Source organism: Falco biarmicus, chromosome 4 (assembly GCF_023638135.1).
Source record: "Falco biarmicus isolate bFalBia1 chromosome 4, bFalBia1.pri, whole genome shotgun sequence".
NCBI lineage: Eukaryota > Metazoa > Chordata > Aves > Falconiformes > Falconidae > Falco > Falco biarmicus.
In genome coordinates, this window is record NC_079291.1 from 55,357,151 (window position 1) to 55,378,646 (window position 21,496).

A 21,496-nucleotide genomic window follows, 5' to 3' on the forward strand; every position below is an offset into this window, starting at 1 on the left:
GGGGGACGGAGCAGCACAGGTGGTCTGGGCTATACAGATTGTTTAAAACTTTGCACACAGTACAGTAGACACGAGAGCTTATCTGCCCATACAGCAGCTGCATATGGAATTAGCAAATGGATTTAGCAGGCATAGACCTTGTAAAGAAGGGAATTAATGAGTCATGTTTAGCTACAGGCAGAAGTGGTAATATCACAACATCTTCAAATACGCGGTCAAAATTAAAACTTCTAGCCCCTGCCTCCCGCCCTGCCGATGACTTAAAACTGCACACTCAGTCAGAGGCAGTGCTGGCAGAATTACATCACCGAGGAACGGCTCCTCTGACAAGCACTGCATGTTACGATGCTAATTTTAAATTCCCCAAGGACAAACCTTAACTTCTTAAGTTGTCACTGCCAGTTTGCTATGGAAGCCACTTCAAAGGAGGAGAAACACCGCCTGTACAGCCCAGCACTGCTGCCACTGCCTGCCCAGGGCCTAGCGTAGGGAAATGCCTGTACGTCTGGGAACCCCTCTGGCTAAACGAAGGAATCATTTTGTGCTTTCCCACCTACTGTAGTTAAAACTACATCTATCGCTTCCTACATTTCTTTTGTATATTCCGGTTTTTCCCTGCCTTTTCTCCAGTGGTTCCTTAGTGCCTGCCTGCAGAGAAATGGGATATAATGATTGCTGGGCCTGGTTTTTTTCCCCCCCTAAAGCTTGTAGTTCTGGCTTTAGAAACACTTCAGCTTTCTGGGAGGAGATACAAAACTACTCAATTTTTATAGCACTTGCCTTGATACAGAAGTATGAAATACAAATAATTCCTTAACAGTGTAATCACTCCCTGCTTTTTGCTGTCTTTGGCTAGGGTAGCCAGGAAAAAAAAAAAATCCATTACTGGAGCCTATTAAGTCCATCTGCTGGAACCGAGCGGTTGTTTTGCAGGCCAAAGCTCAGCTTCCTCCGGTGTCATGTTTGCCCCAGCAGAAGTTCAGGCCCTCGCTTCCTCAGGGGTAGGTGCTGGGTAAGGACAAACTGCCACCGGAGGGAAGGGCCGCGCTCCTGCAGCTGCTGTGTGGGGGCTGCCGAGCGCTGCCCGCCGCCTTGTGCGCGGCGCCCGGCCCAGGCGGCGCTCGGGCTCCCTCTGCCGTCACAGCGCCGTTATGGAAGCAAAGAACAACGCTAGAGGCAGGCTGCCAAGCAGGGGAACTTCTGTTCCCCGAGGAGTGCTGACACGGCAGAAAATGGGGTGTCGTACCAGACACACAACCCCAAACACTCCTCCAGAATGCCGAGGCGGGGTGCAATTACCGAGACAGCGCCTGAACCAGGTTTGGTTCAACAGCCGATTAAAGACAATCACCTAGTCCCTGTGAAATCCATCCCCCTTGAGCCAGGCACCTGCAAGAGGTTAAGAAGCTGCTGGGGGGAACTGGTTATTTAGTTATAAAAGGACATACCGCCAGGTGGGTCACTGGGGTCTGACAGGCCCTGGCCCTGACAGGTAGTTCCCACCGGTTTTTAAAACCAAAGCGCAGAAAACTTACCACAAGTAGCAGCAGCACACAGTTATCTTTATTGCCTGTGTAACACCTGCAGGGTGACAAGCAGAGCACAGTACAAATCCATGCACGACAGACACACAAATGTCTCTTAGAAATCTCTCAGAAGAAAAGGAGAACAGCTTGAAAGTCAATACCTCTATAACCTCATGAGCTAGGTCTCTGATTTACAAATTCACCTTTTTTTTTTTAAAGCTGGTATTTTAAAATGGTATAGAAATGCTTCTTTACTTGAATACTAAGTGAATTAACTTATTTCACAATAAAAATATACTTTAGTTCTATTAAATTTTCTTCTGAAAATAAATGTTTCTATTTTTCTGCTATGACAATAAATTACAATGTATCACAAATGTAGGCTTTAAGCAGATTTATAAATAAGCAGGAATTAAGTGTTCCACCTATAGTTTAACTGAATTCAAGGCATTTAGTAAGAGATAAGCTGAAGGTGCATTTATAATCCAAACTCAATTTCGTCAAGGTAAATACGTATAAGTGAAGTAGATGTAATGGGATTTAATGCTGTGGTACTTGTATATAGGATAAGTATTCATGAATGATCTGTTCCTCTTCCTCCAGCGTTAAATCCAGATAATCCTCTTCATGTTCAGGAATATCCTCTAGGATTTCATTGACTGCATCAGTCTCCATGTCTTCATCTGTTGGTGAACTAGAAGAACCTTGCAATAAAAAGAAGTAGCAGTGAATTAAGTTCTGGAAGAAGTTGGTGCTTTCCTTATTTTACCAGCATGACTGCTCTGCAAGTCTCATACTCTAAAACAACCTCTTAAAATGGCTCTGCAAAAGGTACTGCAGGATGGCCATTTTCTCCTCTTCAGTTGTGCAACAGGGACCACTACAGCTCTGACAAACAACAGAAGAGAGTGAAAGTACATGGAAGTCTCTTTGCTCAAGGGCAAGTCTCCATTACGGTTCTATCACACAAGTGACACGAGGAAGGAGTATGTGGTCAAATCACCTGACCATACAGCACAGATCTGGAATAAACTCCCCACCAGTCAGAACCCAGATACTAGCAAGCCAAAATCTCATCGCTGTCAGTGGCAGGTCCAGGCAACATGCTCCAGCAACTTCGTACTTGCTCTCCTGCAGAGTACTGGCAGGGAGAGGCCGGCTGGTTTTTAAAGAGAACTGGTGTGAGCAAGTACAGTTAGATGGGAGAAGCTAGAACACTTGTGGGCTAGAGGGGGCCACGCGTTCCTCGCTGGGGAAGGGGAGATGCAGGCATCCAACGCCTCCAGTCTTGACTGCCAAAGCCACAGCCCGCTCAGGGGCCATTTCCTTAGCCCTTCCCGGAACACCGCTGAAGTTACCCTCGCTTCTGGGCTGCATCTGTCGGGCACGCTGCTTATGGCCGGTACATCCCCCTTACGGTCCCATATATGGCTGTCACCGCCTGCTGGGGCGACAGCTTACCCGAGGTAACCATGCCTTGCCTGTAACTATGTTACTAATATAAACAGCGAGGGGCATTACTGGGGGCCCTCTACCAGTATGTAAGCAGAAGTCGCTTAATCATTTCCTACAAAAGCCAGAACAGCCCTCCCCCTTCCCTCTCCTCTGCCTGCTGTATGCAGCGTTCTTACCTGCAGACTCTGTAGGCGAGTCTTTTGATGACGCTGATTCTTCTGATGGACTGGACCCTTCTGGAGACAGCTGCAGTGAAGCAGGAAGAACTCCCCCATAATGAGCAAGGGTTTGGGAAGCTAAGTGGATGTTGCCTTTGAAGACCTTTAAAGCTTGCTCTGCTGACTCACGGCTGAAACCCATATACATCAGCTGCAGGAGTGGAAAAGAAAATAAAGATAAACCTGGAGAAATCCAAGCTCACCCAGCATCAGGTCTGACAGGAATCTGACTCTGCATCTGCAGTCATTCCTCTTGCAGAGGAAAGCACTGCATGCCAGGAATTCCAGGACACTGACTCTGGTTTACTGGAACAGTTAACAACAGGGCAGTGACCTATTAAAGGAATGGGGACGTTGAACATAATCAAGAGCCTCTTGTTTGGTATCAGACCAATGCTTTTTCTGTTTTTTCAAAAGGAAACTTCAAAGCACTCCAGCATATCAGGAGGGTGCATGTGCTACTTTTTCTAGGCAATATAGTTTTCTTGCCTATATGACATTATTACATAGCCACACTAACTACTGAGGAGCTTTCCAGACAGCCTGTGATGAGAAAGACACAGTCCAACTCGCTCCTTTGTGCGCTGCAGTGTTTAGACACTTGAATAAATTTCTCATTTGCTGTCTTTTTTTGGATAGAGCGTTACACTGTGCATACTTCCCTCTGCATCCGTGCATGACAGGTTGGTGTAATGGGCAGGATGTACACACAAATTACATTTTAGCCTGAGCGTGACTTCACCGTGGAGAGCAGATGCCAGGCAGTGGAAGTGCGACAGCTTGAGTGACATGGGTCAAAGACTATTTGTACAGCTCTGCTTAACGAAGATCTGGTGTGTTTGAAGACGTAATTCAGAAATAAGACAATCAACTCCTAAGAAAGCAAATGGTCTAGCTTACCTGATCAATACTTTCCTGGGAAACCTGAAACCGGTCCGTGGCCACAGGATTGTCATCATCATCATCTTCCAACAGTAACTCAGGATTGTCCAGAATAAACTAAAATAAAACAGAGGGGGATCAGAACAGACCAACAAAAACTTAACAGTCCTCAGCATGGGTACGTATTTAGCCCAAGAGCTGATACAAGCAAACCTCAGCCAACTCAAGTGATACCTGATTCATCAGATCAGGAAGTGGAAGCTCAGTTGTTACGGCTCAGAAAAGGTAGCTATGAACTAACAAATACTGACTACAGAAAATAAGAATCTGCTAAACAATAAATAAAAAAGCAAACAAGATTTTTGTACAAAAGCACTATTCCTGAAAATAACTTACCTTAAAGGCTTGGTCCAGGTTTCCTTGCGTATTATGAAGAGCTACTTGAGCAGCTCTCTCTGAATAGCCCATACTTTTCAAGGTATTTATGTCTTCCAGTCGCTGCCGCCTTTTAGCTCTCTCCTCCCTCCTTATCTGTGCCTTTTCCTGCAAGAACACAGCCATTACAAAGCTCCCTGTGCATGGGAACGCTTCAGCCTTTCCCTGTGCATATAGGATTTCTTGGATTTATTTCTTAGAGTTGAGTTTGAATCTCTTGAGGAAAAGGGATTTTGTCTTTTTTTAAATACAGACTGTGCTGCCAGACACTCGTTACTAAATAAAGTCGCATTTCCATGAGCTAGCACTGCTGCCATACTTCCGCTCTGCAGATTGGATCTTATGCTATCACAGCTATTATGGGCCCTGTGTGGTAAGTGACAAACTTGTTTGGCAGATGGGCTGTAGACAAGACTTGCCAAGGACATACAGTCAGAACTGGGCATGTAGCCAAGGAGTTCTGTTCAGGCCTTCTCTCAGCCATTTGACTTTTCCATCCACATTTCACTGTCTGAAGTCTAGATGTGCCACCTCAGCTTACCAAACACCACTTCAGGTACTTCAGATGTGGAAAACATTGTCTTCATTTCACTTTAGCACAAAAAAAATTCTCCTCCCCACCCCGAATCTTCCGAGCCAAGAGCCATAATACAGTGTAACTTGATGGTTACCCTCAGAGCACTTCATTGTGCAGCTGCTTGTCTTTCAGACCAGCCAAGCCCAGGAGTGACAGGCTTGATCATGGTGTTTTTATTCCCATACAGAGCAGTGCTGAGTAGTAAACACCAATGCAAAGTCTTCCTATGTGCCTCTGTGGTACAACCACAGGTCTTTGGCACTCTCATCCCATCTGTTTTGGGACAGAGCTTCCCTCGTCGCGTGAACTTTTGGTTTCAAACTTGTGGCAACAGATGTCAAACTGTCAGTTACACTAACTGTGCCAAAGTAGGATAATCAAAGTTCTTAATTTAGTACCATGTTGCTCCAGTCACACAAAACATGACCTTATGGACACTCCAACTAATACGATCCTTGATTTAATACTTTCACTGCACCATACCTCTCTCCTGTTGGTGATAAGGTTGGCAGCATGCTCCACGTTCCCATGGCACGCTCGCAGGGCAAGGCGAGCTTCCTGTTCGGAGAATCCCAGCAGTGACAGGCGATCAACTTTATCGGGATCTATGGACAGCTCTTCATATAAACAAGATGCCTGTGTACAGAAAGAACAAGATGATACTACTTAAACTGTTTCTAAGATACAAACAAACCAACCTATCTCCCCATTTTTCTAGAGTAAGCAGAGAACAGGTACAAGACAGAGCCCAAACACAGGAGCCAGTGTGAACAACTCAGAAATTTTACCTAATGGTGTCTTACCTTCTGAATATATTCAGCAGCCTCCTTTTCTCTGCCGCTGTGATAGTGTCCTATCCCTTGAAGGAGGTAAAGCCGTAGAAATAAAACCTTCTCACGACCATAGCTTCCCTAAAGAATTGTTTAAACAAGAGGGGGGAGCACAGGGGGAGAAGCATATAGCAGAATATAAATTCATTATCAATATTACACATTTAACGAAGACATAATCGGCAATATGTGACACAGTGTGCAGACAAAGTATCACATCTAAACCACTGATGATGTCTCTGCATATAAATGTGCATGTTTGCCATGACCTTTTTGTCAGGTCCAATGCTTTCACTGTGCTGACAGTTACGCAACTAGATGACAGGCTAAGGAGACATAAGAAAACTTGAAACTTCCGAAAGTCAATCTTGTAATAACTGAATACACATAGGATAAAAATCCTAATTAAATCAAAACCAGCATACCTTGATATCAATAAGTCTTTCATGGTTTTCCCCATAGCACCTCTGGAAGCATCTGTGTGCTGTGGACAGCTTTTTCTCTGCATCATCCAGGCAGTCCAGCTGCTCCAGGCGGAAGTAACACCACACTATATCCAGCTGCAGTACAGCATAATTATCAACAGTATTCAGCAGTTCCGTGCTACACTCACTGGAAAATAAAACAATTACTTCGTTTTTTTCTGCGAGGGGGTTGTTTATTCCCCTGGCTTTTTAACCCCAATGAAACAACATGCTAGAAGTGTGCACAATCACATTTGAGAAAGCACACACTTCATAGCTGTGATAGCAAACTGATGTCAGCGGAACTTTCATAAAGCACTGACCTCCCATCACATTCACCAATACGCAGGATGCTAACGCTAACGTTCCATCTCAAAGAATTACAGCAACAAACTGAGTTGTGATGACTACTTAAGGCAGCATCTCTTTAAAAGTAGAATGGAATTAAACCTTGTGCAATCTTTGGGAGGGCAGAGAAACTGTCTTCCTTAGTGCATGTGAACATACCGAGTCCTGTGCCAGTCTCCTTGCACATACACACACATAAGCAGCACACTGGGGACAATATTACTTCTGGGGATCTCAAAAAAAGCTATTCAGGGCTCTGACTGCTAACAGGAAACTAGTTTACTTGCAGAAACCCTGGTATGGTTACTGACCTCAGCTATCTGCTCCACCTTTTACAAGAAATTATTAGCCCACAGGAGCAATTGTGAACGCATAACCATAACCGTCTCTCAAGCTAGTGCAATTTATAGCCTAGTATGTGAATACTGACAGTTTCTGTTTACATTGATATGAAAGATTAAGTTGCCCAGTGGCAGTATCTGTTTCAGGTGTTCCACACAAAGCCACCTGCCACTGCACATCAGAGCCTTTGTATACTGTTTCCCATCTGCAAAGGGGTGTGAAGCAACCCTGGGCAACAGGCACAGGTAGAGCTGATGCTGTTCCTGAATTTGGCTGACAGTAAAGGCAACAGAGACACAAGGACTCAAAAGCTTCTTACCAGAAGTGTTTATCAGCATCCAACAAATACGGCAGGGCTATTTCATATTCTTTCTTCTTCATTAATGCTCTGCCCTTCTCATGATAACCCATTGCCAGCACAAGGGCCTAGAAAAACAGATTGAGATTTTTTTTGTCTCCTCCCCAGATCACTTATATAACTAAACAGAAGCATCTAGGTAATCCATTACAGCCTTTGTTCTTCCTAGAAAAATACCATTGCATCAGTTCTGTAAGAGCAGTACTACTTCACATCGCTTCATGCTTTTCTCCCATCTGCTAATGTTAGATATTGTCTAATTAAAAGCAATGAATGTTATCAACACATGAAACATCGCACCAAATTTTTTTTTAAGAATGCAATCCCAGACAGATTTTCAATGATAAGCGATAAAAAGCTAAGCATTTTCTGGGTACTACACTTCCTAACAGCATCAAATCTGTTTTGCTTTGCTATTACAACTACCTTGTAAAACCTAACAATTCACTGCCTGCAAAACCTCAGAACTGAAAATTAAATTTTGAATGTGGCCGGAAAACACTCAAGTTCCTGCAGTATGACAAATAAAAATGTAAATAATATTTCTGGGTAGAAACAACCTGCAATATTTCCTCTTACCCATGTTCAATACTGATGAAGTCTTGTGCACTTGAACATTTGATGCTTTAACTCTTTAGGTGAATTGCTACTTTCAGCACTTCATCAGAACAGCATACATTGTGAGACTGGACAGTTGTTATTCCAATCATCCAGAAGCTCCAGATGATGCAGAAAAAACCAGTATGCCTCAGAAGAGGCTAGAGCAGCAGTTAACACATGTTGTGGTCTGCTCATTTCCTCCCGGTATATTTTTTTAATTACTGGGTAATTTCAAGTATTTGTAAAGATTTTTATCTTTAGAAAAACCAGCAATCTTAAAAGATGGCATCTACCACTATTCTTCCACTGCAGTGGCCAACATCAGGTACGTCATTTCTACTATCATTCAATGCTTGCACCCAGTCAAAGCTATTTTCAGTTGAGAATGTGCAACTTTCTTGAATAGTGAACAAACCAGGGTCACAGTGCAAAAGATCTCAAAACTATTTTAAAAGAGTCTGACAGAGACTCGTCAAGTTTCCAACTGAAACTAAGGCCTAACAAGTTATTTTCTGGGTGCCCTAGTGTGACATGAATTTAAGATAGGTGCTAGGATGTAACGAAATTAAAGCCCATCTTAAACCACAAAAATAAGATATGGACCTCACAGGGCTCTGTTCAAGATTAGACCTGCAATTATATCAGCAATCAGAGGTCTGTCTCCAGATGACTGAAGTTTTCCCTATTTTAGAGTTCTACTTCAATTTTATTTCAAAATTATTTCTATTAAGCAAACACCTAGTGGACCCAGGTTACATCCCAAAAAAGTCTGACTGTAATTCAATCCCGTATTTGAAGCGCTTCACAAATCAGGCTTTAAAAAGTCATCTTAATAGCTTTGTAAGATACTTTTACCTACTTTTTTAGCCTGAGGGGGAATCTCGATTGACCTTCCAGTTTGATTAGCTATATCTAGGTATGGAACAGAATCTGCATCCAAGTATTCCTCTGAAATATAAGAAAAAGCAATTTAAATTTTTAAGTACCACCTTCAACAGAGTAACTCTGCTGTCATAAGAGCATGTCACTAAGTACATTGTTAAACAAAAAAGCAAACAAACAACAACAAAAAACCCCAGAATTACATATAAAGGCTGCATGAGTGGGTTTTTTTGACATACCAACTAACAATGGCCCTGATCAAACAAGCATGAAGAACGTTTTAAGAAAGGTCGCTACAAAAAAAACCCTTGTACGTCCAGAATTTTAGACAGAACATCAAAAGCTACACAAATCAAAGATTTTTTTGCAGAAGACAAAATACCTACATGTTACATGGTACAACACTTGAAATTATTTATCAAATAAAGGATAGAATATAAAAAACCACAACTGAGCACAGCTGATAACTTGGAAAAAATATAAAAATACATCTCTGTGTTTTTCTTCTGCCACTTCTTTAATGCTTACACCCAAACTATCAATTTTGTTTTCACTTCCGTCTGATTTACAATGAAAGGATGCTTTTCTTGTAAACAAAAGGCAGTTAAGCAGGAATTTGCTGGGATTAAAAGCTTCTGCCCTGCAATTTTTCTCAGATGAAACAAAAGGTTGTTAAATCTTTCCTACGCTTCACAAAGACCCTTCAGCCTGTAAGCCCAGTATGGGTTCTACTGGGTATGCTGGCTCTGTGCTGTAACTGACTGTTGGTAAATATCTTAAAGAGGTCCTATACAGGATTCAAGGGCTGGAAATCACCCCTTAAGTCCATGAAAGGAATCACTTCTTTCATTTGTTCAAAAAACTGATATTCCATTAAGAAACAGGCTGTCACTGACTGTTAAAAGAAGCTTTGTTCAGGTATTTTTTCATTTGGCAGGAATCTGTTACATACTCAGTTTCAGTTTCTTGTTTGTGGATTTTTGAAACAGAATAGTGAAGGGATTTAAACTCACCACCTAGCAATGCAATTGACAAACACAACCTCATTTTGAAAATTATTACTGTTAAATTGACTATATCCCTTTAACTTAATCCACAGTTGCCAGCAATCAACATCAAATACAATGAAAACAGAACAGCCACGTTACAGATCAGAATGACGAGTGAGCTGTTCTGCACAATGAAACCATGGTTACGCACAGCAATATCTGAGGTAAACTACAAAAAAAGTGTTTAATTACTTATAAAACATTATTCCACTGTGCTTATGTCTACAATGAATTTAAAGCCTGTTCTCAAGAGTCATCAGTCCCTTAACTGTAAAGTGCTAATTAAATAATGATTAATTCGTATTATATCCTTCTCAAAAGTGCCAAATGTTTTCTAGCACTCCAGTTGTGTAAGAAGGGTTACAGTAGGAAAGGCAGTTCTAGAAAACTGGATTTTAAGTTGACAAGTAGGCAGAAACCTACAAAAGTATAAGCTGAAATCCAGCCATAGTACCAGCACTCTTCTTACATTGAAAGTCCGCTGACAAGATAATTTTTGATGCACAAGAATTAATGAAAACCCATCTCCCGCTACCCCCCAAACCCCTGCCAACAATCCCCCTTTACCTCTTTCTGCTAGAATTTCCAAACCCTTTTTAGTTCTTTGCATCTTTTCATTTATTTCCTTTTCTTTCTTGCATTGAAGTTCTTCTTCCTGAACTCTTCTTTTTGTTTCCTCATCGCTCTGTTCCAGCTGAAGTACCATCACTTTTGCATTGTGTGTCACACCCTGGTCTTCAAGGGTTTTGCCTGCAGAATAGAGCACGATGAATACAATCCAAATTTTCTACTTGTGAAAAAGAGACCATTTTATATTGTACTGCCATTGTGGGGGGAACCAGCACCCACAAACAAAACAACCTGAACAGCCTTGTACTGTATGGAAGAACTACAGTACTCAAGACTCACTCAGTCAAGACCCCTGCCAATTACTGACATGTTCAGCAGAAACTCAGAAATTAGCATCAGACTTACATCTTAAAAAGTGCTTTTGAAATGACTGGTAGTTTTCTTTGCTTACTTTTTTCAAAACATTCAAAAAACAGGATTGTTTCCATTTCAGTTAATTGACCTTCAGGCACACACTGGAATAACAGTCCAGGATCACACACCACAATAGTAACAGGACAGAGGAACTGGGATTTGAATTTCAGTTCCTATTGTCAATTCCATGGCTCTATTTCTTACACATTCTAAGGGAAATAAGTATGTCAGATGCTCAGGCCATTAACAAAGAGAAAGCTGTTGCCATCACCTCCCACATGTCTGACAAGTTGAATGTGTATAAAGCGTTACAAAAAGTTTTTTAATGTGCTTAAATCATAATTGTACAATATGTTTTTTGAGGGTTTCTCTTAAATATGCATTTTCAGCATTTTAAATCTCGAACAATGGATTCTCAACATTTATTACATGATTCCTATAATTGCTCTAATTCTACCTAAGAATTTTGATTATAATTTGCTACAGTTCCTGTAGAGCAGAACCTAGCAGAATATAATCACTATTCCTTAGGGATTTCTGAAATTAACAGAGTTGCAAGTAATTTTTCTTTTGAGAATCAGTAAACTAGAAAATTACCATAAAAGTATACTCAACTAGAGATACATACCCAGGTCAAGCTGCTTCTTATTTATGATTATTTTGATAACATTTTCTTTTAATGCATGTTCCTGTGCTATCCTGTGAAATAAATTATTTCATCCATGAATATAAACGTGCGAGGCTATACAATATTTCTGTTAGAACAGCAATAAAATTTAAGAATTATTATGTTCATAACTAGCTTAAAACTTCTGCCATAAAAGGCTGCTAGAAGTAAGATATCATCAGAAAGTTTTGTATACCATATAGGGAGAATTTTGGATACAGAGGGGGAAAAAACAGAACAGAAAATAATCTGATTTTATTAGGCTTGAAAAGACAAGAGGAAGAGAAGATAATGTTCACTGTTCAGAAGACCTGCCTAGTTACAGACTGGGAACACTGATCACTACTTGCTGGGGATTTACAGAGAACTGTCTTCATCCACAGTTGCAACTTTCCTGTTTTCTGTCTGGTAAGCCACAGCTTCTGACATGAAGAACTGTCCTAGAGGGACAGTATGGGACATCCTATTCAGACATACATGCCAAGAAAAAGCTTAAAGCAAACAGTGCTCTGTCTTTTTTTTTTTTTTTTTTTTTTTTTTGTACTGTATGGCAGCATGCTATCTTATTACAGAAGCACCAAGGGAAATTACACTTACTGTGATCTGAGCTCCTTGCCTGTGATGAACAGGTTAGTTTCCAGTGGGATTTTTCTGCTCTGTAGTAATTATAATGGGTGGCAGAAAGGAGGAGGGGAGGAAAAAAGCATATCAGATACTCTGGACATTTTCTTAATTAATTGTTTTACAACAACTACATTTTCTTTTTCAAATAATAATCAAGTTAACAGAGTTATGGTTGGGCATACATATTAGTAATTTCCAGATAGGGAGTCTTGCACTTGCTATATTGTGCTAAAAATAGACATTATAACAGCAGAAGATCCAGAATTAGGTAAATCTAAATTCAGAACCAAACAATTTCAACTGACTAATTTAATTATGCACTTCCAGTCTTAACTCTGCTTTGTAATCATGGCACTCACCTGTGACTGGCTAAATTATGATTAACTCCTATTAGTGTCTCTGGTCTCAAATTAGATAATTAATTAAAAATTCCAGTTTAATTCCCCTATGCCCAGTAGCATTATAAAGAAGAATTATGAAACTATTTGTTTTAACTGCATGGCAATCACTTAACACCCTCTACCCTTTAGCCCATCACTTGCCCTGGTAATTACTTTTTACTACAGGAGAGAGAACAATTATGATTGTGTTGTGTTTTTGCAAGTATTCACTTAAAAAAAAAAAATCCTTCTGAAGCATAGGTTACCATCAAAAATCTTCAGAAAAAGACACCAAACCACTGCCCTTTTCCAAAGTGAACATTTACTTCTGTTGCTGATGACTATGGCTTCTAAGTGCCCCTAAATAAAGTTCTTTCACTGTTCTCAGAGTGGATAAAGACATACAGCACCAGGGAAGATGCTGCTCCTGTACAAGACCAAAACTGGGAAGTGACTGGAGACAGTTGTGTTTGCTAGAGACTGCTTTTAAGGGGAAAATATTCCCAGTTAAGAGCCTTTGTGTTAGTAAGAACCTAATCAAGGTCTTGCTTTCTGTCCTGTAACCAACCTGCACAGCACACTTCACATCTGTATTGCTGAATCCTCTCAACTTGCAAGGCAGAGCAGCTGTATCTGAAGTGCCATTTGGGACGGGTCCCTGGCCCATGTCAGCCCTCACACTGTGCCTGGGCATTGCCTGGCAAGATACTGGCTGGCCCAGGCTAAAATGCGTCACAGCTGATGCTAACAGCTTGACAGTATGGATGTCCATCAGTGGCTAGCCTGTCCCCAACCTGTGTTTAGATGTCTAGGGTAGATGGAGCCAGAGAATTTGGTATGGTGACCAGTCTGACACTGGTTTAGCTAGGTTCACGTCACTATTCTAGCATACTTTTTGCTTGGAAATAGAGGTTGAAGCATGGCTTTAAAAGGGTAAGACTTAATTCAATTCCATCTTTGTGAAGCTTTTAGGAGCTTAACTTGGAAGACCATAGATGAGTACCATCACAATAGAAAATACTGCTTCTCATTTCCAAGTTCAAACACTGAACGTACCTATTATAAAGTAAGCTTTATTTTAAGTTAGCTGCCTGGGCTGGAATAGTTACAAGAGGATAATGTCATCACTGTAAGAACATTGCCACATGCCATGGTTAAAAGCTAAAGGAGTTCCTTTTCAATGTCATCAGCCATACATGGCCTAAGATGACACATATCTCTCATATGATACACCCAAAAAAGCTGAAGAAGTGAAAATATTTGCATTAAATACATACCTAGAACCCAGCAGGCCAAAGTCAAGTTACTTATCTTGACTCTTCTGCAGTGTCACTTACCTTTTTACGAGGCAGATATATATCAAGTCTCGCAATCCCAGTCACTTTAAAATTTTCATTTCCTGTTCCACGCTCAATTGCTTTACACCGTATTTCTTCAAGCATATTCTCTGTATCATTCTCATTGATATTCAGCTTGGATGAGTATTTTTGTACAAGCTCCTACGAAAACAGCAAGAAAAACTGGAAAAATGCACAAGCAGTATGACATGGAAGATGCATGACAACAACTCAAGAGAATATTTACCTTCATCTCTTTACCAGCTTCTTTTTTTTCATTTGTATATGGTGGTTTCCATAGCTGAATTTTGTCCTCTCTTAAGCAGCTCGTCAGTTTGGCTATTAAATACTTCTTTTGTGCCATTCTTTTAAAACAGAAGTATAATTGGAAGAGAAAAGGAAGACAATCTTTTAATACAGCTTTCCTGTACTAAGACATTCTACTTCTTTGAAAATTCTAAGTGACATTTCGGAATTCTGAAAAAAAAGCTGAGTATAGAATGCATTCCATTTTAGTGGGGAGGGGAACCTGAATCCAAACTATTACAAAAAAACTGGAAAAAAGGATGAAAAGGGGGTGAAACCTGGATTGGAGTAATGATAACTCAGAAGCCCCCTGCCATTTCAAGACAAACGAAACCTCTTCCTAACCCTTCATAAGATCCAGAATTGCATAAGGTGCCAATTCACCAGAATCTCAAGAGTCAATTTTTCTTTCCTGCTCTGGACAGGGCTGCTCAATCTGGCCCCCTCTGCCCCAAAACCTGCCCTTGTTGTAACTCTGCCTTCCTGCTTCTCTCACTTTCCTACTTTAACAGCCTTTCTACACCAGTGGACAGCTGAACATGAATTATTGCTATCTTTGGGGGACAGAAGTGTCGGGAGGAAATATCTCAGAACCACAAGCTCCACCATGACAAGACCATAAGGTAAAGTTCCCAGCCCTCCAGCAAAGCAAGATCAGCTGGAGTGCAAAGAGCAGACAATGATCTACACCTCCCCTCCCCAATCTCAACAATTTTTCAAACAAGTTTAATAGTATCATAAAATTCTGGTTTCACGAAGATGGAATGTCAGGGTGCCACTTTTCATAGTCCAAGAGACACTCTTCCCACTGCAAAGCTAGAACGGGCACACAGGGCACAAGCAACATAAAGTGCAAGAGGCTGAGATCTGAGATGAAATGTGCTATAAGTCTGCACCAGGCAATAAAGTACTCGTTGTCACTTGGGAGAAGATGACAGTGAGACAGGGCAGCTCCCTGGCTCACAGCTGAAGAGTTCAGGCTGAATTCATCACCACAAGTTATTCTCATTCAGCTCAGAAAAAGCAGTAACCTCTGTGAGTGAATCAGCATGTCCCTGAAAAAAACCCCAAGAAACTGGGAGGGCACACAGAGGGCAAGGAAAGGTGGGTGCAGTGATCTCAACAGAAGATACCACAAACAAACAAAAAAATATCTATGTGCATGTTAAAGCATGGGAGATTGCGGCTCTTGGCTCTAGGAGTTATATGGAAGATGTCCTTTGATTTATACTGAAAGGCATTTAAAATGTTGACATACATGCACTAAGGCTGGCATTGAAATTTGATTAATCAGTTTCACTTTCCTTTCAGAATTGTTTCCTTTTCTCATTCTTGTTTATTAACACATAGCTCTCAAGAGAAAAGGGGACAGAAAAGAAGAATCACACATTTCTATCCACTCTTCCAGTTCCGAAGACTGTTCCTTGGTCAGAAACAGACTATTTGAGAGCAAAAAAATGCAGGCAAACATCCGATGTGGGCAAGTTTACTGGTTAACCTTACCTCAACCCCTGCTTCAGTGAGCTACAAAGAATCTTTGAAAGCTGCAGACAATAGTCTCTTGTAAAGGAGTCAGAAGGATTAACTGAGCAAGAGGATGGTTTAACAATCCTTCCAGTTTGATTGCTATAATTTGCATAGCATCTGTCCAAACCAGGAGACAACCACACATTCTTTTTCTGGCTGGGATGATATTATTGTTGTTATTAGTTTACCATGGAATTTACAAAGCTGAAATCCACAAACATGCTCAGTTTTCAAAAGACTGAGTTCAACTTATTAATGCAGCTTTCCCCCTTTTCCAAAACATGCCAGGCAATTCTCATGAACAAGCTGTAATCATAATTTCCCCACTTTTAGGTTATGCTGAAGAACAATTTTACAGCTGTAATTCTACTTAACATTAACTTAAGAAACAAAAAAGATATCAGTGGCTTTAGGGCACCCAGATAAAGTCTAAAATTACAACCTACACTTAAGACTAGGAATTGTATATATAAGTGGCATTTATAAACCGAACATTCATCTTTTTATCAATACTATTTTATAGTTTTATAAGTCTGTGATTTCTTACTATGCTATTAAACCAGAAAACACCACTGGAGTCTCCAATAAAACTTATTTTTCCCAGCCCCCTATTGAAAATAATTTAAAAAAAAAAAAAATTTACTTTCACAAACACAAAGGCTCTCATTGTATATGTAACACTTCTAGTATTTATGATAAGTTCCTATTTTACCATAAGTAAACTGCACAAGAATCCTTAGCAAAAACATTCATGACAATTTTCCATCAGCCAACACGGCAAGTGCTCCTGCCACGCTTTCACTTTCAGTAAGCGTTTAAAGGGACTTTCTCAAAACTAAGTAAACAATCAGGGGTATTTCCCAAGGGCCATTTTGAATGCAAGATTGAAAATTTATAACTAAAATATCATCCTCTAAAGCCAGTTCGCCTTACATGTGACACAAAAGAAACCGATTACAGAAATAACGTTCACAGGCCCTGTTTTTGTTGGAAGGAACACACGATTCTCAGAAAGGTTTACTAACAGAGCGGTATGCATTCGTTTTTCCAGCCCATAAGGAGGGAAGCCACCTGGCACACCCAGGATACACACACCCCTCCATGGCCAAGGGCCAGGCAGGAGAGCGAAGCAGCAGCATCTGCAAAGCCCCCGCCAGCTCAGCGGGCGGGCCCGGGTGCCCCCAGGCCCCCCAAGCGGACAGCCAGCCTCCCCCCGAGCACGCTGGCGCCAAGTCACCGTGTCACCAGGGGATTTTAGGCACGGCCACAGGGCCGCCGCCAAAGCAGGCGGCCGGGGAGCCGGCAGGGAGCCCCAGCGGTCGCCTCCCGTGGCGGGAGCGTTGCTGAAGTACGAGCCCCCGCTCCCGACGGGCGGCCGGGCCCAGCTGGCAGCGAGAAGGGCCGGGCGGAGGGGCGCTCCCCGGGCTCCAGCCGCCCCGGCCCTCGGGCACCCACCTGCGCCCCGCGGCGGAGGCCAGGCCTCAGGCCCCGGCGCTCTCGGGAGGAGCTCGGAGCCCTCACGCAGCTGCTCCCCCAACCCTGAGCTCGCGGCGCTGGCCCCCTCCCTCAGGCGAGGAGCCGGGAGCAGCTGGGGCGGCACCGCAGGCCCGACCAACGGCCGGGGGAGATGGGGGAGGGAGGGCGGGCGGGGCCTGCACCTGGCCCCGCCCCCAGGCCCCGCCCCCGCGGCGTTGTCACGCGCTTACCTGCGCGCCCGCCGGCCGCCGCTCGCCTTCCGAGGGCGGGGTAGGCGCGAGGGGTGGGGCTTCCGCGTGCGTCACCCCGGCGTGTGCGGGCCCCCTACGGCAGCGCGGAAGGGCCAGGGGAACGGGAGCGAGGCGGGAACTCGTCACGTGGTTGAAGCCACGCTCTAGCCGCCATCTTAGCGTCCTGCCCTCACTCGGAGGAGTGGTGTTTGTTGGTTTAACGTGCCGCAGCGGTAGGGGCTGCTGTCGCTGTACTGCCTAGCCTGGGTTGCTCTTCCTTAAGTGGGGGTGGGGGGGTGTCCCCAAGGCCCTTGGCTACCTGAGGGGCTGTCCCTTCCGGAAGGTGTTGGGGCATGGAGGAGGCTGAGCACACTGCAGCCACCCGTCAGCTGCAGCCTCCCCATTTGTGAGGGAAAAGGCTGAAATTCCTGTCTGTACTAAGAAGGAGTGTTTCTCAAAAGGCCAAGCTGCTTTAGAAGGTGCTAGGAAGGGTCGATATATGATGATTACCACTCCCCCACACCAGCCTTGCTCTTTGAGGGTAGCAGTGTTTAATGAGGTGTGCTTTTTTTGTGGAAGCTTGTATTTCCCCTTCAGTGGTGGTCGGTGGGTTCTTGCCTGGTTATGAGGCTGTTAAAAGCCAACTTGGGTTCAGACACGTGGCTGGAAGAGTAAGTGGTGTGTGTGCTGGTTGACAGCCATCTGAACATGAGCCAGCAGTGTGCCCGGCTGGCCAAAACGCCCAACAGCATCCTGGCCTGTATCAGAAATAGAGTGTCCAGCGTGGAAGTCATCATCCCCCTGTATTTGTTACTGGTGAGGCTGCACCCTGAATCCAGTGTTCCATTTTGGGCCCTTCACTATAAGAAAGACATTGAGGGGCTGGAGCGTGTCCAGAGCCGGGCAGGGGCTGGGGCACAAGGCTGGTGGGGGGCGGCTGGGGGAACTGGGGGGGTTTAGCCTGGAGAGGAGGAGGCTCAGGGGGGACCTTATCGCTCCCTACAACCACCTGAAAGGAGGCTTTCCTTTCAGTGACAAAACAAGAGGAAACAGCCTTAAGTTACACCAGAGGAGATTTAGATTGGATTTTAGGAAAAATCCCTGAAAGGGTTGTCAAACATTGGAACAGGCTGCCCAGGTAGGTGGTGGAATGGCCATCCCTGGAAGTGTTCAAAAAACACATAGATGTGGTTCTTAGGGACATGGTTTACAAATGGACTTGGCAGTCCTAAGTTAATGGCTGGACTTGATGATCCTAAATCATTCCCAATCTAAATGATTCTATGGTTCCAAACACCACCTCAAGCTGAGGTGGTGCTGGAGTGTTACTTCGAGTCTCTGTAACATCCTAGAGTGGGTGTAGGGTGCAAGGCTGCATAGGGATTTTGCTGTGCAGGGTAGGCTGCTCGATGTTGTGTTTGTATACGAGGCCCTCAAAAGGTGGGCAGTTGTCTCTGGAATGTTTTTGTGCCTGTAAAAGACCTAAGTGTTCTTTTAGTGGGTTACACCAGAAATAATTATCTCATGTGGATGAATTCTTTCATGTGACCAGCTGTCCCAGCAGCAAAAGGATTTTATTCTGAGTGCTCTGATGTGTGACTGAAATTATTGCACTGGAGTATTATTTATTCCGGAATGCATGGGCCTGCAAGACTGTCCTTAGGTAAAACATTTTCCTTAGGCAGTGATGCAGACAAAATGAGGGTGCTGCGTGCTGCAGCTTTGGAAATGGGAACCTCACAGGTATCATGAGTTTGTGAACAAGACGCTGAACTAGAATTTCAGGATTCCAGGCTCCCCTATGTGCATAAATTAGTCATTTGCATGCTGATAAAATAAGGGTAAACTTGCTTTTATGGCAGGCTTGAGTTCAGTGCTTGAAACTTAGCTAAAGCTATGGGAACAAAGTGATGAAAGTTACTGTCCCATGTTCACCAAATGTAAAAAAGCTAACAGTAAAGGGCCTTGAAAATAAGGTGCACTTGAGAACCGGGACTTTCTCATATTAGAAATTTTCCATTTTTTCTCATGTTTCTCTGGTTTTACTACAGCTGCTTTAGGAAATATATATTTTTTTTTTCTCATTAGACAATGTGCCTGCGTAATATTTCAGTCTCTTGAAATGTAAGTATAGCAACTTTTCTTGTAACTAAAACTATGCCACTAACAAATCAAAATTTACTGAAAATATTCTTCCATAATGTCCTTGGGAATTAAATGCAAAGACTTCTTTGAAGGCAAAATGACTTTTCTAAATAAGTTCCAGTCAGTACAAAGCACAGTAACATGCTAGAGGAGTCTCAGGAAAGGACAAAGTGTTTGTATGAAAGTGCATACAAAGGGGTTAGTTACTTTGTCCATGCATAAGCCTGCACTGAGTTTTAAATCAAGGTATTCAAGAGCCATGTTTAATTAAGATAATGAATTCAAAGCACTTTAAAATCAATTTAAAAGTGCAGAACATTAGTTTAGTTCAAATAGTTTATACAGTAAGTGGCTAGATAAGGTTATAAGCTTTCTGTGATACTGTTTCAAAAGTTTTAAGTTGCCTTCACTGAAATGTTCTCAAGTGTGTCATTGCAAGTATCTAGGCAAAATGATGAGGAATTGATTTTTTAATAGTTGTAATAGTGGCTGGCCTCTTGCTAACATGGTTTTTTTTTTTTTTCCTTTCAGTTATTCCTTTTGCTTTTATTTGGTTTTCTTCTGGTTTACAGACTTGGAGGTATAACAAAAATAACACTCCAGTATAATGACAGGCAGGAGTGCAAATCTGTATACTCTGTAATCAGCAAGACAAGTCAATAGAAAGCTAATGTATACCACACATCAAAGGACAATGAATTTTTTAAAGTATTTTCTTATTTCATATGGGCTAGTTGTTATCTAGTAATTTCTCCCTTTTATATACATACCTGTTATGCATATCTGTGTCGTATCTTCTTTTTTCTTTCTAATCTTTCTTTAAAAACTTTAACCACTGTGAAGAAAAAAACCAATGTAGCTATGATTCTTTATTATTGTCTCATGCCTACCCAGAAATAGAAATCAGCATCTGAGCTGGATACTAATCTGGGCAGGCAGTTAATTGAAAACACTGGAAGACCTGAAAAATCACAATGAACACCTCTTCCCAAACCTGTGTCTTCATTCTGCTGCTTTTACTGAGGATGAGTAGAAAATTCTTCAGGAGCACACCCATGGCTTTTGGTAATAGCTAGAGCTTTTCAATACTATCTTAAGGACTGTCACAGGAGACAAGGTGCCTGCCTAACTGCTGGTGATGTGTGGGATACTGCAGAATCTGGGTCTGAAACTTATGAGTGGCACAGAAAATGGTGTTTCGCCAGAGGGAGTGAAGTACTATGACATTCAATGATATTTTTTCTGTGTTTGTAGACTTAACAAAGTACTGTGATGTACTTATAGCTGTGGATCTCCTGCAATGGCAGTGTAGGCTCTGACAGATCTGTGCCAACATCTCCAGATGTAGTATCCTCCATCAAGCTCAACAAAAGTCAGTGGAATTGTATGAAGGATTAATGGTTTGAAGTGGCATTGGGTGCAAAGAAAATGGTAGTTTCTCTTAGAAATGGATAACACTCCTATCTCTTTGACAATAGGCTTTTATTTGCATATTGGTGTTAACAGTGTTTCCAAGATACCTTGTGACAGGATGGTTTATCTTTCTTGCTCAGAAGAATTTGTGTCTAGAAGGACCTAAACCACAGCTGAGCATCTCTGGCATCTTTTTTGCTCACCTTTTGTGTGTGGATGATGTGATTTTTCGGACAGTGGTGATAACTGGGGATGTGAACTTACAGACTGTTTACAGGGATCATGAAGAGCTTTGCGGGCCTTCCACCTGATCCTCATTCTACCATCTGTTTTCAGGACTCAGGTGAAATGGAATGGTTCAGAAGAGCCAGTGGCTGCCAGGTGTATAGCTTAAAATTAACATTGTCATTAAATGGGGAGACATTTAATGTCTCAATTTTT

At 42.4% G+C, this 21,496-nt stretch overlaps 1 protein-coding gene across 2 annotated transcripts; it reads right to left on the reverse strand.

Annotated features, from left to right (window-relative positions):
• Positions 1 to 1,545: 1,545 nt before the first annotated feature.
• Positions 1,546 to 17,516, reverse strand: NUB1 (negative regulator of ubiquitin like proteins 1). Of its 2 annotated transcripts, none has more exons than XM_056335756.1 (15): positions 17,498 to 17,516; positions 14,206 to 14,323; positions 13,959 to 14,120; positions 12,215 to 12,273; positions 11,579 to 11,649; positions 10,534 to 10,716; positions 8,895 to 8,983; positions 7,397 to 7,503; positions 6,349 to 6,535; positions 5,897 to 6,004; positions 5,577 to 5,729; positions 4,478 to 4,624; positions 4,100 to 4,198; positions 3,158 to 3,350; positions 1,546 to 2,230 (listed from the first exon to the last, which is right to left on the reverse strand). In XM_056335756.1, the coding sequence occupies exons 2-15, from the start codon at positions 14,320 to 14,322 to the stop codon at positions 2,067 to 2,069; spliced, it is 1,839 nt and encodes a 612-aa protein (XP_056191731.1). In that variant the 5' UTR covers position 14,323; positions 17,498 to 17,516; the 3' UTR covers positions 1,546 to 2,066. The 2 variants fall into 2 exon arrangements, with proteins under 2 accessions (XP_056191731.1, XP_056191730.1); XM_056335755.1 differs by lacking the exon at positions 17,498 to 17,516 and adding an exon at positions 17,247 to 17,425.
• Positions 17,517 to 21,496: the final 3,980 nt, after the last annotated feature.